General features: G+C 40.6%; 1 protein-coding gene across 1 annotated transcript in view; it reads left to right on the top strand.

Moving 5' to 3' along the window:
• LOC137296777 (uncharacterized) overlaps nucleotides 1–8,259 on the top strand; it is a 132,311-nt gene extending 124,052 nt beyond the window's left edge. Inside the window, exons 4-6 of the mRNA XM_067828630.1 lie at nucleotides 1,240–1,369; nucleotides 2,490–2,631; nucleotides 6,454–8,259. Coding sequence (XP_067684731.1) covers nucleotides 1,240–1,369; nucleotides 2,490–2,631; nucleotides 6,454–6,633 — 452 coding nt within the window. The 3' untranslated portion in view covers nucleotides 6,634–8,259. The remainder of the gene's footprint in view (nucleotides 1–1,239; nucleotides 1,370–2,489; nucleotides 2,632–6,453) is intronic.
• The last annotated feature ends 9,878 nt before the right edge of the window (nucleotides 8,260–18,137 follow it).

The following is an 18,137-nucleotide window of genomic DNA, read 5'->3' as shown; positions in this document are numbered from 1 at the left end:
GGGTTCGGTTTAGATTCCCAAATTAAAAGGACGCGGAAGGACCCGAGATACATTTTTAAAGCTTTAGAATGTTCAGCCCTAGCTGAAGAAGCTCGGTTCATACAATAATGGAATTTATCATCTGGCAAGATGAAGACTGGTACATTCGATAATTGGATTTATCATGAGGCAGTGGCGATCAAGATGACTGTGACTAGGGATGAGTTAACGGGCCTGGAGATACGCCAATGAAACTTCTTGTGAGATATATCCGCCACTGTCTAACTTCTGTGTACAGCAGGTTTACGATAAGACATTTATAAACCATTGTTGCTTGTTTTTTATCGTCTGTCATCTTTCGTTGTTTCCCTCTTTTTTTGCTTTCAACAATACGTGATTTGAATTTACTTCAAGCAAATGGCATTTCGACATAGTCTTGATTTCTGGTAGGGTTTTCCGTAATATCATATAATAACCAGATATGAGAAAAATGGCTTTGCCAATCTGAACGAAATTCAGTCAGAGATCCAGAGAATGAGTGAGTTTAGTTTTACTCCGCTTTTAGCAATATGGCGGCGGTTCAGAGAATGACACTACAAGAAACCCAAATGTCATTTTATGGTGGTTTTTGTTCCTAGTCAAACTAATCCTTAATTCATTGTCCATTTCGTGTATTCAGCGTCATCGTTAAGGGTCACCAAGGTGCCCGTGTATCGGTCATATACACAATGTCAATAGGTTTGAGATGGTTGACAGTGTGATTAACAGTAAGACATCATGCAGCCAGTTGTCTTTTTTGAATGTTTGTATGAAGGTAGAAAAACAGACAACGATTAATACAAACAATGAAAAGTGCCAGATTGAAGTTCATGGCAAAAGCTTTTCAAACCTTTCGCCTGAACACAACAATTGGCATACACGCGCAATACATGGCAGCATCGGTTTGTATTGATGTGGCGTTCAGCGGAACTGAACCCTAGTGAACTGGGGATTTTTTCATATACTTTACCCCGTATTATGTTTATGTTCCCTCAATAAGGACACTGAGTATACCTATATTTTTTCAACTGGAATTTTATGGACAAGGGAGAGAACGATATACCAAGTTTACACCGGAACTGAGTAGTGTGCCGATGGCATGACCTATCAATTTTGAGACTCCAGTAACATGACACTCGATCGTTCATGACATCTCACTCGATTGTTGTAACCCGTTCAGATCCCATTGGTAATATTCAAATTATGTCTTTATCATTTCAGAGTATGCCCGCCACCAAAACTGCTTCGCCTTGCAAGGGTACGTGTCTGAAGACTGCCTCAGCAAGTACATGAACAACAGTATCCGGCTCATGTCAAAGGTCAACCGGAAGACGATAGAGGAGCTATGCCGGTAAAGAAAAATATAGAAAAATGTGGAGAGATGTCAATTTGAAATATTAGTCCCCTTCCCTGAACAGTTTGGTTCGCCATTAATTCTGATCGTCCCGATCTTACAGAACATCATGTCGTTGATAGATGAAGACAGGACACAAAAGTGAAGGCAGTTGTCATCACTTTCCTGTGTGTTGAACAGCAATATTATTGCCATTTCGCTGAGTAAACAAGGCGGATGTCGGAAATTATTCCTTCTATAGTTCGCATTTATATTTTTTTTTCATTGTTTGTAAAGCGCAAAACACACGTCATCGTGTCAGAATGCGTTACGACCGTCTGGCCTAGTTGTGTTCTGTGCAATATGTGAATTTAGGGACGGCGGGGTAGCACTGATGTCACAGCGGTTGCTCGTTACATCAAATACCAGTGTTTTGGGTCTCACCATTGATGTTCCTGCAGTAATACTAAATACGGCGTAAAACATATCCATGCATGCCTGATGTCAGGCACTAAAAGCAGTCACAATTTGGGTGCGACGTAAGACTACCACGTCTGTATTTATAGTGAAATTAAAGGGGAGGTAGAATGGCGTATTGGTTAAAGCGTTAGCTCGTCAATCTGAAGACCCGGGTTCGTTTCCCCTTGGTACAGTTCATCAAACTTTCTGGTGTCCCCTGTCATGAAATATCGTCACGTCAATCCTCAAAATATTCTTTTAGAAGAGACAACTCTTCAGCGTCATTAATTCACTTCCATTTTATTCCTTTCGACAAACTTGTACCAACCCTGTAGTTTCGCCTGGGCATGGTAAATCCTTTGCTAAGGTAGTGATCAGAGAGAAGTTTCCCAGTAGCGCAGATCGATGCTCATGCCGTTGATCACTGCATTGCCTGGTCGAGAATCGATTATTTAAAGACAGACGTTCACAGAGCTGGAATATGGCTGAGTGCGCCGTAAAATAAACTAAATCACTTAGTAGGAATAGGTCCAGGGTATTTAACGTATTCACCGTTATCTATTCATAGTTATATATATACGCGCGCGCGCGCGTGTGTGTGTACATTTGATACATTTTGATAATCGGTACGAATATTAAGGTTTGCATGCGACATTTGAATGAGTGTTCTGTTTTCCAGCGATATGAGGAACGCCATGAACTGTATCAAACCCAACATTCAGGCGATGTGTGGGGTGGAGGCCTCCAAGCTGGTCGAGATCCTCATCAAACCCATGGTCCGAGACAGTGCCCAGTGTGACTATAACATTATACATATAGAGGTGAGTTTATACACAGATGTATCCTTAGCTTAGAAATATACTCTGTGTTCCCGGTACCCGTGAAGAACAGATGTGAAGGCCCAGGGTTAGAACAGATCTTCAGCAACCCATGCTTGTCACAAAAGAGACAGTGCTTGTCGTAAGAGGCTACTAACAGGATCGGGTGGTCAGACTCTCTGGCTTGGTTGACACACGTCATCGGTTCCCATTTGAGCAGATCGGTGCTCATGCTGTTGATCGCCGGATTTACTGATCCAGACTAGATTATTTACAGACCGCCGCCATATAGCTGGAATATCGCTGAATGCTGCCCGGAACTAAACTGACTCGCTGTGTTTTCGGTCTCACACAAGATACCTCAGACAAAACTTGATAAGCCTACACAACGTTATACGATGAAGCCAACACATCGTACATGTTAAGGTTGAAAAACACTGGGATATCGCTGCTTTGCGAGATGACAATCCATTCTTTGAACAGAACTTGTTCAAGAACTAAGTTATCTAAACAAATGAATCTCTTTTAGGATCTCTTTTCCCTCTTTTGTTTATTCAGGAACTGGTATATGCACTGCCCATATATGATATATTTTCACATTGCGGACACATAGCATAGTGTCTATGAAACACTTCAACATTATTTGTGAGGGCAAATCGTTTTGACTGTCTCTGGGACTTGGAAATGTCGCACTTGATAATGGTTACATCAACAGATAAGGGAATGTCATATTGATGCGCATGTCGGATGTGTGTACCCGTCCTGTTTGCACAGAATGCTGTATACACGGTGTCCGTAGAATACATTTTCAGTGCCACAGTACACTGTGCTCTTATCTCATATACTGTAGTATAGAGCTCCGATAGTTCGAAGTCGACAAGGTCATTGTGTGGTTTAGACAAGATGTGGTTTACACAGTGTCCGCAAAAGAGAAAAACCCACAGAAGGACCATATCACTGCAGATTCGCGAAACTTTTAATCCCGTCTTCTCAACATATTAGACGTGTGTCAAAAGCACCGGACCTAGATAACTCTCCCCAGCTCGCCGGTAATCATGTTTAAGTGTCTTTGACCAGAGCACCCTAACCCGATGTAGACACATCGGTCGTTATTCATGGAGATGTTGTAATCAGACAGGCCTTAATGTAATGAACATCCTGTCATGGGTAATGCCTGTATATCTGTATAATTGTCAATAGAATGCTTTGAAGAAGGCGGCGATACCACAATAAGACCGGCGTGTTGGGCAATGGGTTGGAGAGAGCTGGGAGTGGTTTAGACTTTGTCGTCTTGCCTTCAGACGTAGACGGGAAGAGCGATTGTTATTGTTGACTGTCTAATGCGTTTTATTCAAGGCAGGAATCATACGACTCATGTCAACACAATGTATCAGTGTTCTGATTTACAAACCGATCACGATATAAAATGAGTTTCTGTATTTAACGCCGTCAGCAATATCCCAGCCACACTACAACGTCTTGTTGACATTAATATGTTCGGTTTGTCAAAACTTGAGGTGTACAGATGTCGTAACTGTGTATTTTGGGTTTGATTTGGTAGGTTGTTCAACGAAGCACTCCGCAATATTCCAGCTATATGTAATAATCGTGCCCCTTTTAGCAATACTCCAGCAATATTTCGACGGGGGCACCAGAATGGGCTTCAAACATAGTATCGTGTGGGTAATCGAAACCTGGGCTTCAACATCGTGAACGAACACGTCAACCACTAGGCTACCTCAGAGCCCTTAGACTACATATAACAAACCATACCTTTTTTCCGCTTTTGGCATGACACGACCGGATTCGAACTATCTTCCGCTCCAGACAGGCACTCTTCCCTGTTTACAGCGGAGGCGTTCTTATTTTGATGGAAAATGTTAAATCTGGAGCAATAAATGTTCGCATTAAGTGCGTCAGTAATGGAACACTTGTCAGAACAAGCGTGCAGATTTCTTTTTATGTTTCAATTTTCTATCTCCTTAAATCATGGAAAATGCACCAAGATAACGGCTGTTATAAATATGGATGGGTAAATTGAATACTAGCATATCTATATCTCCATATCATATTAAGTCTGGGCAGTTATGAATAATGTCTCATATCAGACTTTATTTACAAATATCGACTTGCACAAGTTGGACTGCTGTTTGACAGATATTGGACTCAGCTTTGATTAACTTCATAACTGTACCCCAGACAAGCGCGTGCAGGGGAGACAGCCAATCAAACGACACATGATAACACGTATTGCACGTGCGTGCAGCAGGATTCTAATCAGCATGGCGATGCAAATCTGCTACAATTATCAAACCTTTTGACTGATTTTTGACATTTTGATAAAATATAGGGTCATGCTTTTATTCGACCGTTCAGAAAAAGAGGGCTTGAGAATTAGTATTGATCGGGAATGCGGGCGTCCCCATCAATTATGGGTTCGCCATGGCTAGTGTTTTACCGAAGAGGTTTAATTCCCGGGGCTAGTTTTGAAAACAGCATGTGGAGTAGCGGAATTTCATTGCGATTTTGTAATTTTCTGACAAGTTGCAGTTCCCGTTCGGCACGTTTAGTCATTCAAGACTCGGTCAGATTAGCCGACACTGCGCGGGCGAGTCGCGCGTTTTGACAAATCACAGTTAAAGAAGCCAACAGAAAACCTTGTTTGCGTTCTCTAATTAAGTGCCATTCGATATCAAAGTAAATTATTTTAATCTATTTTTCGATGTCGTAATTGAATGAAGGGAATAGTTCCGACGAGAGGGCGCAATCGATGGGAATAAATATGGCGGACTGGATTTGGGCACGTGCTGCCAAGACAACGGTTAAGACAGGATAACGGTTCCATATTGAACATATTTCTTGCTCGATCTTCTTGCAAGAGGTCTTCTTGAGACAGGTCGTTATTCCAATACGCGGCTCAGATCGAAATGTAGTCATTTGATATGATATTGGTGGAAATTAATATTGACACATTTTGGTAGGCATCACGCCCTCATCGACGATTTAATGGACCGGAAACGTTGTATCAAGACGCCCTCACGCGACATGACGACTACGGTGTTGATCATCCTGGCTCTAATGACACCAACATCGGAACGTTTCACGAACAATAGTGACTACACGGACGAAACATGCCGGCCAACTGCTGTTACACGCATCAGGATATGAAAACATGGTCAAATAAAACACTCCCCTCAATTCCATCGATTCTAGGTTTCTCGTCGTCATTACCGGACGTGGTGTTTCTGGTAGTCCCGCTAGTGTAACATGGAGGTCGTGTGTTGTGTTCGAGATGGTATTGTTGTCGTCAGGTTCTGACAAGGAGAAAACGTTGGCGATCTAGTCCCATCATTTCGTTTTGTATTCCGAATGGAATGTGCTTCGAGAATCTCGAAAACTGAGACTTGTTATATTTACGAGTACATTCGATGTTCAAGACGAGATGAGGGAGGCGCGTGTATCCTCATAACCAAAGGTAACGCAAAGGCATTTTGCACACATCAGTTATCTACAAAATGCAGCAAATCCATTTGCACACAAATTTTGCTGTTGACGTAGCACACATTTTTCGGGGAGGTGGCCAAGTGGTTAAAGCGTTCGCTCGTCACGCCCAAATCCCGGGGTGGATTCTCCACTTGGGTACAACGTGTGAAGTCCATTTCTAGTATTCCCCAGACATGATGTTGCTGGAATATTGCTGAAAGCGGCGTAATACCATACTCACACACACACTTTGCGTCAAAACAAACAATGATGTAGCGGATTGCCTAACACAGGATTTGGCAATTTAACAATTAACCAAACTATTTCTTTTTCTTTTTTCAGTCAACAGAGAAGCCCCAGCAACACCAACCAGGCTACACCTCGAGCTCAATGGATGATAAAAATAAGTACAAAAGTAAATACATTACGGACAATGGAAATGGTGCCTCGTCACTTGTGACGTCACATCCGGCAGCACTAACGGTTTTACTAAGTGTGATGATATTGCAGGCTGGACGTTGATTGACTAGCGGGACGGAGGAAACAAACACGCCGTATATCAGCTATCTATGCGGATGTAACATATTTTATTTTATCTACTTGACTGAAAAACCAATAATGTACAAATGTCAGTGTTGGATAACATTTGACCGCCAACTTTACAAATGTCCATCGTGCATGTGTATGTTGATAATATGAAACACCTTCTCTCTTACAAATAATCAACTGCGCATGTCCGTTCTGATCAACATCCTCTCGTATTTTGTACATTAGCTCAGATGATTGCAGAGGTCCTGAATATACGTTGTCAAATTGCAATTGTGTTTTAAACAGTGTAATCCAGCCTTTTTATAATATTTGGCTATAGTGTGATGGTCAAGTTGGCAATTATGCACATGATATCGGGTTTTTCTGCTTGAAGATCTTATTAAGACTAAGTTCATAAGATAATCATTTGACGGTGCCTTGTTGTTCTCAGATCCATGGAAATCTAATGGATTTTCGAAACAGCCACTAATAGACACAAATGGTTTAACTGTTTATTTTGTCAAATATTGTAAACCAGATCATATTAATAAATTTTCAGATAACGCTTTAAAAGAAATATTTAGGTCTATTGTAACAAGATCCTCGTTCATAGGAATAGAATGTATATTACTTCCAAGTAGTGTAGCACGTTTATACCACCCCTGCATTTTGTCTAGCCATGTAGCAAGTGCGTTTACTCATTACGCATGAATGAGGGCTCGAATCCACACATGGGTTCCAAGTAGTTGGGTTCCAAGTAGTTGGGTTCCAAGTAGTTAATCCTACACGCTCATTGACTGTATTTCCATTTTTCTTGCATAATAAAACTTATAACTCAGCCAGTATAGTTATAAACCCGATATTGTCTGCAGCTAAGGCATAATTTTATTAAAGATTCAATGAAATCTCTCCACATTGTACTGTCTTATCATCCTCGGTGTTCCAAGCAATTGTGTCAGGATTCTTTGAGCTTCGTTCTGAGCCAGATTTTAATTGAACGATACTAAAGATAGCCGTCCAATCAAGTTACTGTTATAAGCAGTCGGGATGGAGATGCTGGCGAATCTGTGGTGACAAATGGGCCCAGGGTTTGTATACTGCTAATATACCTTTGCACACCGAGGATGATGTCTTATATACATAGGGTGGCTTGTATTGCCAGATTCCTGCTTATACTCTATTTATATGGATACGAGTACAGCTTTGTTCAACACTCTCATTATTACCTATGCTTTACTGATGGAGTCCATGGACGAAATGGTTGTAGTTTTTTTATTATTATTATTATTATTATTATATTTTAATTTAGACGTCTCTGACATTGAAATTTTGGTTAAGAAAAACTGTTATTGTCACTGATTACCCAAGCAAGCTTCGTGAAGTTTTGTCCCAAGAAGGGAACGTGCGACATATTTCAGTAGTTTTTAATCTGTATATTACCCTTTTTGATGACGTCATCAATATTTACTGTCAATCTCGTTTACAAAATGGCGGGTGTTGAACATTTTCATGTCAGTATATGATTGCTTTCTTGACATTGGTGACTGTATGGTGTATAGTATTTAACATACATTATTTGTAAATACATTATTGAATAAATTTGATGATGTTTTACCAGAACGGGTTTTTCTTCGTTGGAATTATTTTGTGACAGGCGATGGCCGGTGAAACATTATATTAAATTTGTATAACATAAGTCAAGGCAATATTGGGTTCGTTTTAAAAACACCAAAACCTGCCGGTATGATATAGCCAGCATGGATCTCTATAAAGCAAGATATGACACAACGAACATGCATCTCTATGAACCGGGATATGATAGAGCGAACATACAGCCCTATGAAACAGGGCAAGATATAGCGAACATGCATCTCTATGAAGCGGGATATGATAGAGCGAACATGCATCTCTACGAAGCGGGATATGATAGGGCGAACATGCATCTTTATGAAGCAGGGTATGATACAGCGAACATGCATCTCTGTGAAGCAGGCTACGATATAGCGAGCATGCATCTCTACGAAGAAGGGTATGGTATATCAAACATGAATCTCTATGAAGCAGGGTATAGTGTATCAAACATGCGTCTCTATGAAGCAGGGTACGATATAGCGAAGATGCATCTCTATGAAGCAGGGTACGATATAGCGAAGATGCATCTTTATGAAGCAGGGTACGATATAGCGAAGATGCATCTCTATGAAGCAGGGATTTCAAACGTTTCAGCAGTGTGTAAATGAAATATGTGACGATCAAGATATAGAACAATAGGAAGATTGAAATTACGTAACTGAACTAGTTTTCCATGTGACGAAAAGACATACTGAATATTGCACGTCCAGCTACCTCATTGCTGATGATAGCCTCTTCAAGCTTCCACGCTCTGCTTCCTTAGACGCATTTAACTCTAGTGTTGGTGCCACCGTCACTCCTCCATCTACTGCTGCTACTTCTACGACAACTACTGCTACTACCATTACAACAATTACCACCACTGCTACTACTGCTATAACCAGTACTACTGCAGCAAGTACTGCTACCAGTGCTACTACTGCCACTAACACCACTACTACTATATCTATGCGATATCAGTACAATCTTAGAGCCAAAGCGCCTTCGAGCGGTTTACGGATATTGGCGCGATACAAGTATTTGTATGTTTCTATGTATGTGCGTACGTATGATTGTGCGTGCGTGCGTGCGTGCGTGCGTGTATAGTACCATTGCCACTACTGCTATTGCTACAAATACTACTACTGCTACTGCTACTACGACGAGGTTTTTACCACCTTACTACACACTCACGCCTAATCCTACGTGAAGCAAGTTTAGACTTTGCTGCTGCTGCTGCTGCTACTACTACTACTACTACTACTACTACTACTACTACTACTACAGCTGCTGCTGCTGCTACTGTAGCTGCTACTAATACTACTGCTGCTGCTTTACTACTACTACTACTACTACTTCTACTGCTGCTGCTTTTGTTACCAGTGTAAATACTTCTAGTAACTACGTATAGTTTCATCTTAGAAAAGCTGCCCACCTTCACAACACTGAAAACACCATGAGCATGTACATCTCAGCAACTGCGCCTACATTGACTTGTCAAACTGCAAAGATTAATCTTGCGTCCACAGTCAAGTGGTACGTTGCCTTACCTGGTCTTTGAAGTTACCGACAGCTAGTATTAATACGCATTGTCTAGACAGCGAGGGGATGAGATCGTGCACAAATACATCACTAAGACATGTACAGTGACAATACTGGGTAGACGGATTTGACATGCGCTGCATGACACAACACACTTAGGATACCTATGGCCTCACCTCTGGACATTCAGCCGATATTGGCGGATTAGAATTGGCCTCCAGCAAAATTAGGAGTACGAGTAAATGAGTTGTTGTAAAGGTTTTCCATAGTCTGTCTCGTTGTTTCCTAATAATACTTTTCCATTCGCCCAGCCCCTAATGTGATGTTCTAACCCTAAATGAGTGAATTGTGTTTTACTACCCATGTGGGGATTCGAACACGGACCAGCGGCTTGACGAGGTTTTTACCACCTTACTACACACTCACACCTAATACTACAGGAAGCAAGTTTAGACTTTACAAGGGTTGCGAAACCTAGTCTCACTGCGGCACCTTTGTAAATTAAACGGAGTTGTTTGTTCACGTCAAAATCATATATTTTCAAAGCCTGAGCTTTAGTCCTGGGTATTATCTGGATTTTCAAAGATTATACAATTTAACCCTGATACTCACGGCTACAAGACGGAAGAGAGACTTTACGGGATTAAATGTCCAATGTGGGGATTTATCGCTTGTGTTAGTTGACGCCGGACACGTCTTCTGATTGACTTTGTAATTTTAGGATCCTCTACACACTGCAAGTACACGTTGGTAATGCGAATCAAACGCCGCTTAAAGCAATGAGAGGTCGAGTTGCCTGAAGCAGAAGCGTACGTCGAGACGAAGACCTATTCCACGCCCTACATTGTAATCTAACTAATCTAATCTTGAATATCATTATTTGTACCTTCCGCCGTAGACTTGGACATGTCTCTTGGCTAAAAGTTATAAGTTTAAATGAAATTTTTTTTAAATAGTAATAAATAATAGACTGGGGTACTGTCCGCTTGTCTAGACTTGCCTCTTCGAGGGACAGAATTACGATACACCCATGGGATTAGCTTTCAGTTGAAGCAAGGGTACCTTCATCAGTCCTAACTGTAAGTATAATACTTTAGTCTAAATACGTTCATGTCTAGATTCTGAATCACCACTGTAACTGGGGTTAATTTTGCATTAAAATGAAGATTGCTTTTTTTCAAAATCATCGTTTATCTGAACATCGATCCGTCCACTTAGAGTGAGTGAGTGAAAGATTTCGAAGGTACAATCCGCGAAACCCGTTTCTGTCGTGATATGGCAAAAACTTCGTTCACTCTGTTCTCGGTTGTGGACTGACCAACGATCGTTACTGAGGCCCAGGCTCCCGATCCACAAAGCATTACGATCCCCCGTAACTGTATACTTGATCATAGGATTATGAATGACGTAGTATTACGAATTATGAACGCTTTACGGGTCGTAACCTTACGACACATCGTAACTGTAAAGTTCATCATAGGATTACGAATGACGTGGTATTACGAATTAGGAACGCTTTTTGAGTCGCAGTACCACAACGCGTTCGTAACGTTACGATCCATCGTAACTATATAGATAGTTGGTCGTAGGATTACGAATGATGTTGTATTACGAATTATGAACGCTTTTTGTAGCTCTAATGTGTTCGTAACTCCCATACTTAAAGATAGACGTACGTAGAAATGTCGTAGGATTACGGTCGCTTTTGGCCCTGCACGAAAGTACACTCTGAACCAACGCATCAAACGAGTTTAGCGTTGTGAATCTGAGGACTGGTTCACATGATCCTGTTTGACAAAGTATGCTAGCTGCGCTTTGTATAGTATTTGGAACAGTGGTGGGATGTTTGGTTAGTAGGCGCTCACAGTATTATTACATATGTCGGCGGTTTGTATACAACGCAGCCAAATCAGCCTGACCACCTGATCCCGGTAGCAGCGTCTTGTGACAAGCATGGGTTACTCTAGACCAGTTCTAACCCGGATATCCACGGGCCCCACTGATTGACAGAATGACCATCGATCTAATTAATTTGACACGATGAAAGCAATAACCAATTGCAAGTCATCGAGTCTGACCCCCAATCCTGTCAGTCGCCATTGACGACCGATTAGAACCTAAATTATAACTTTGAATGAATTTCTCCAGAAATGGGTTTCACACGTCGCAACAATGCGGGAATAGAGAGCGGGTCTCAGGCGAGAGAAACCCACGCCCTAATCAGAGGGATAGCCCCATTAGGCTACTCCAGCGACCTTTGTACAAATGACACTTCAACCATATCAGATTTTGCACTACTTTTCACAAATTTATCAAAATATTTGAAACATGCTGTCATTTTTCGGAAATATAAAACATTCTTTAGTAATGTTTGGGTTGTAACGAAGACTCGAAAGATTAATATTTCCCTTCGCCTGTCACCGTCCGGATTATTCAATCCCGGACATAACCCTCATATCTTATATGCTTTGAACATGACATGTGTCGCGCCATGATTAATGTGGGAGGCAATTTGAATTTCAGTTGCGAATGAAAAGGAAGTGATTGTTGAAAAACTGACAACACCCACATAAACACCAAGGTCACGAGTTTGGCACTTTGACGAAAAAATATAAATATCTCATTTTAACTTGATCGTGTAGGGTTAGTGGATCGACCGCAAGGGTCAGCATGTTGTATGAAATTTTAAAATAAATTTAACAAACGCATGCTGTTCTGGAACAATCTACACGCTCATTAAACCTGATCTCTGTCGGCTAAAGCATAGCAATGCTATTGTTCGAACTCGCAAAATGGACCAAACACGGGGAAATAATCATCAAAAAATAAGGCGCACCGCTTTATGGATAACAACCCTTGTTTATTGCACACAGCAATGACGTTTGAACTTACGTCACTTTGGTTTGACTAGGGCGTGAGAATCTACATCCATATAACGCACTGTGCAGTAAACAAAAGGTTGTTCCACGAAGTCATATGCTTTATCTTTGTCTCAATAAACTTCTAGATAGCCGATATAACAAGTAATAAATCTTCGATTGGTTCTCAAACGATTTTCAGATAAAGCAAGATTGAGTTTTTCGGCACTACTCAGGTTCTTGCTTTTTTACCAGTGTTAAATCCCCATGTTCTATTTGAAAAAAAAACATATGCAGAGTGGTGTTTATCAATATCCCACCTTGAGATAACAGTTGTATAACATCTGTAATATAACATATCTAATATATGTTCCCTATACTCTAATGTGAAATACCAGCAAAAACATCACAACGGTTGTCTATGCCGTTTGCTTCAAACACTGGTGGTCGACAAGGGTGTACATTATCACCAACACTCTTTAACATATTTATGAATAATATTCATAAATGTCTAAAACCAGAAATAGGAGGATTAAGACTCAGTAATATTAAAATATGTAATTTATCATTTGCTGATGATCTCTTGTTGTCAGATTCACCTGTTAAATTGCAAATGCTTCTGGACAATGTATCACGATAGTGTAACATATATAATCTACAAATTAACCATGATAAATCTAAAGCAGCTATTTTCGGAAAAGACAATAAAAACAACAAAAACTATAAATGGTCAGCACAAGAAACATCAACAGCTACAGCTGAAAGTTACAGATATCTTAGAATACAACTCCATCAAAATGGAAAGTTCAAAAGTTATATACAAGCACTCACCAGGAAAGCCGTAACTGCTTATCACAGATTAAAAACATCAGTCTTACATCATGATATTCCAGCAGCATTGGCAATAAAACCGTTTAAAAACCGATAATGTTACCATGGTAAAAACAATTGACACTCTGCTCCCAGAACAATTACAGCTTCAGTTTTGTAGATCATTGTCATGAACAGGCAAGAAAATAGATAAATGTGCCTGTCGTGCAGAACTCGGTAATTATCCATTATTAATACCGACCATCAAAAAATAATTAATTATAAGATCCATATAGATAACACAACAAAATAATACTGGAGGATGCCTTAGAAACAAATATCAATCTCTGTAATCACAATATAGGCTTGGCTCGTAAATGTAATAAAATACAGCAAACTTTTGAAATAATGAACACGACTAAGTTTAATGTATCTACCATGAATAAACTCCAGCCGAAATGTGGAGACATGTTCAAGATTTCGAAGTGATTCTTCCACATGAAATAACAAACTAAGAACCTACAGATTGGTCAAGTCATCCATAAATCTTAAGAATTATCTACCTCATTGTAAAAACAAAGTCCACAGGTCACATTTTTCAAAACTACGGTGGAGTAATCATAAATTCAAAATTGAAACGGGAAGATATACAAAACCTGCAACCCCACTAGAACGTCGTCTCTGTGAAACATGCAATGTCTTAGAAGATGAACAAGACTATATAATATCTAGTATGTTCCAAGTAGAGGAAAGAAAGGAAGCGACTTCTACAAACATTGCTTTTCATGATAGAAAATTGCTATTCTGTCAAGAAAAGAACACGTTTTTTCAAACAGAAATCACGAAACTATTTCTAAAACATGTCATCATATTTTAGGAATAGTTTAAACGAATTCTTTTTGTTGCCTCATATAGTGCCTGATTATGCTACATATAATAAACTGTTGTAAAGTACATCACTGATGTATCTATATTTTTGTGTGTTTGTAACTACTGTGTTCATATTTGTAGTTTATAGAATATTGCTGCAGTTTCTTGATGGAATGCTATGCAACAAATATCTTATCTTACCTTTATCTTATCTTATCTTATCTTATCAGCACACTATTCAAATATACCGAGCCCGAGCTTAATCTCCTAAACCAACACAATAGCGAATGTGATGGATCATAGAATCTCGGATCAAAGTCAATTTTAATTAAAATGGTGGCCGCCAGTTCGCTTTGTTGCGATCAGAACTCAGTTCCTCAGCTTTAACGAACCATGTTAGCAGGAAACTGAATTCTGTCAGCACGGGGGAAACTAGGGGTGCCCCTATTAACGCTGATGACACCTTCAAGTTTTCAAATGACATTATCTGACCATACGCTTGCCACTAATGTGAAATGTCACGGGAGCGACGAGTTCTAAAGTGAACTAGTTGAAGAACCAATTTTCCACGTGTTGTAATTTAGTCAAAAGTCTTCACGACAGGGGGCGCTGAGCACAAAGGTCAGCTTTCCACGGTATCGCCAGCAGGTCATAGGGGAATCGCCATATCTGTCTTTGGGCATTTGGTGATTGCTGGATAATACTTTAGCCAGACCCTTCCCTATTTGTTTGACAATAAGCAGACCCCCAATCTTGTCATCAATGTAAGGACACTACAGAGGTCAATCGTAAATAGAGCCAAAGACCCTAAGCTTGTTCAAATGCGTTAAGACACGATGTGGGCAAACTGTAACCAGAGCTAAATCTATTTTTCGGCGTAATGACACAGCAGAGGTAACTCGTAAACAGTTCCGCTGACCTATTCTTCGGAGTAAGGATACAAGAAGGGTCAACCGTAAATTGTCCTGTTGACCCCGACTGTGTTCATCAGTGTAAGGACACAATAAAGGCCATCTGTAAATAGTCCTGTTGTTGAGTTAAGGTTGCAGTTCAACCACATGACTGTTTCCGGGCAAATGTTTCTCTAACTGATGTAAAAGAGGGGACATGAATAACGAGCCTCAATTGATAGGTTCTGGATTCAAGGATCTAATCGGCAGTGGATAGTAATCTGTTAGTAATGTTCGTCACTGCATGACTGACTCTACACTCACCGTTCATGGAGATTCGTGATGATCCGTGTTAGATCTTCATCTTCGTGGGTTAGAACTGACCTTCATTTTATAGGTCTGGATTAGAACATATATTCAGCCTAGATCCAGGTTAGGATTGATCTCCAGCTTAGATCCGGGTTAGAATTTATCCTCAGTTTAAATCCGGGTAATAAATGGTCTTCAGCTTAGATCCGGATTAGAAATGATGTTCAGCTTCTCGTAAGGTCGGGTGGTCAGACTCGCTGACATTGTTGACACATGTCATCGCATCATGCTGTCGACCACTAGAGTCCAGACTTGGTTATATATAGACAGTCGCCTTATAGGGGGAATATTGCTGAGTGCGGAGTTAAATAACAATCCAGCAAACTGTTCATAGAGTCCATGGGCAGGGCTAGAATAAATAACCAAACTTGGCTACACCCGTGAAGGTCCGGGATAGAATAGGCCCTCAGCAACCCATGCTTGCTGTAAAAGGCGACTATGCTTGTCGTAAGAGGCGACTAACTTGATCGGGTGGTCAGGCTCGCTAACTTGGTTGACAGATTTCATCGGTTCCCAGTTGTGCACTTAGTATATCTACACTTAGCGCGCTGGAACCAAAGGAAGGCATTGTCCTACGTTCAATGTTCGAAGTACCCACTGACCGTGGCTAGTAATTATAATATTCCGGTCGGGCCAGTAAATATCCACAGTCATTTTAACATCATGCAAGATTATGGCCTGGTAGAAATGTGCCATCTTATTAGCAGCTTAAAGACGAAACCCATGTCCACACTTTAAATTTTGAGCAACACTTTAAAGTATTTGGGGAGTAGTATCTCTCAGGCATAGCTAGCCCGACTGGCAAGCAAAATGTGGAAACTATTTCGCCCACTGCGCGCGGCGTGTTCCCAATGTACTGACTGTATACTGAACAGCAAAAGACACGCAAGTTTCGAAAAAATGAAATCTCATAAAGCAAATGTTCATGTTTATGTCGTCTATTTGAAAACTTGACAAAAAAACACGTTGCCTTTCTTTTGCTGTTCAGTATAATATATACTTCAGAGACAACGCATTAGTCTTGATCTAACAAGTACGATAACATTATTACTGTCGTGTAAATGCCGTTGTTAACATTCGTTTATGTGGTTCCTATAAATATTATCCTATAACTCACGGCAACCTGTGATACAAGATTCCCCTTGGAGATATATTGTTCCGAACAATCCCAATTTCATTGCTGACAATCTTATATTGTGGCTACATATAAACAGTGGCACTAATAGACAATCATTACTATATCTGAACGCGCAATATTCATGTCCGTTTGATAGGAAATCGTCAATTTGGAACTGCCCGATCGCGTAACGTTATATGGAAGGTCTAAACGTTTCACCAGATCGCAGGTCATTCGGACACCAAATCGTCGAATTGCCCAATCTAGTAACGCTTTATGGACGATAAACATGTCTAAAAGAATGAATCTGTATGAAAGTATTCCTCTGATACCTTAACAGCCTCGTATATCAGAGAATGGACTGCGTATATTGCGCTTGAGAAATGGTAAATCCTCGTCACCACTGCCACAGAATTCTGGATTTCCGTAGCAATGTCCAGGGAATGTTTAAGATGGGAAACGTTTTGTCGGGGTTGTGGGTCAGTCAGGTTTGACATGAAGGATTTGGGGATTTCTTATATGTGACCAGACCAACAACTAATGGCATACTTGCAGAACAGGTCGTGGAAGGGGTCGGTATTATCGCAAAGCACGATGTTCTTGGTAATACGGAAGATTTCATCAGCTGCTCGAGGGGTCGATAGCTTATTTCAGTGGTGTGTTCGGTCGACCTGTTCAGCCACTGGATGACAAAGAGGAATCCTCTCTCCACATTTGAATTTTGATCGGAGGAAATTCCGAAATTCAGGTGAACCGTGACAATTCCGTTAACAGAAAGATATACAATGTTATATCCACAAGTGATAGAATCATTGAAGTCATCAGATTCATAAGAATAATCAGAGACCATATAATAGATTATCTCCTAAAAGCCGAATACTTTGTGAGAATAGCACGTGTTTGTGCTTTTGGTTCGATAATTAGTTATTTAACATCGCACGCAGCAATATTCCAGCTATATGGTGGCTGTGTAAATAATGGAGTCTGGACCAGAGAATCCAGTGATCAACGGCATGAGCATCGGTCTACGCAAATAGGTCCTAATCACATGTCACAACCAAGTCAGCGAGCCGGACCACCCAGTCTAGTTAGTCTCCGCTTATCTTACGACAAGCATGGGTCCCTGAAGATCAATTCAAAACCAGGGTCTTCACGGGTAGCGTGTCAGTGAGTGAGTAAGTTTAGATTTATGCCGCATTCAGCAATATTTCAACCATATGGCTGCGGTCTAAATAATCGAGTCTGGTCCAGACAGTCCAGTGATCCCGTTAGAAGCAAGCATGAGTAGCCGAAGACCTATTCTACCCTGGATTCACGGGAAGCATGTCTTTATGGTTCACGACTGGATGATGATGATGATGATGATGATGATGATGATGATGATGATGATGACGACGACGAATAATATCTGTCCAATCATATCGTTAATTT

The sequence above is a fragment of the Haliotis asinina genome, chromosome 9 (genome assembly GCF_037392515.1).
Source record: "Haliotis asinina isolate JCU_RB_2024 chromosome 9, JCU_Hal_asi_v2, whole genome shotgun sequence".
NCBI classification, from domain to species: Eukaryota; Metazoa; Mollusca; class Gastropoda; order Lepetellida; family Haliotidae; genus Haliotis; species Haliotis asinina.
This window is presented reverse-complemented; position numbering and strand designations above follow the sequence as displayed.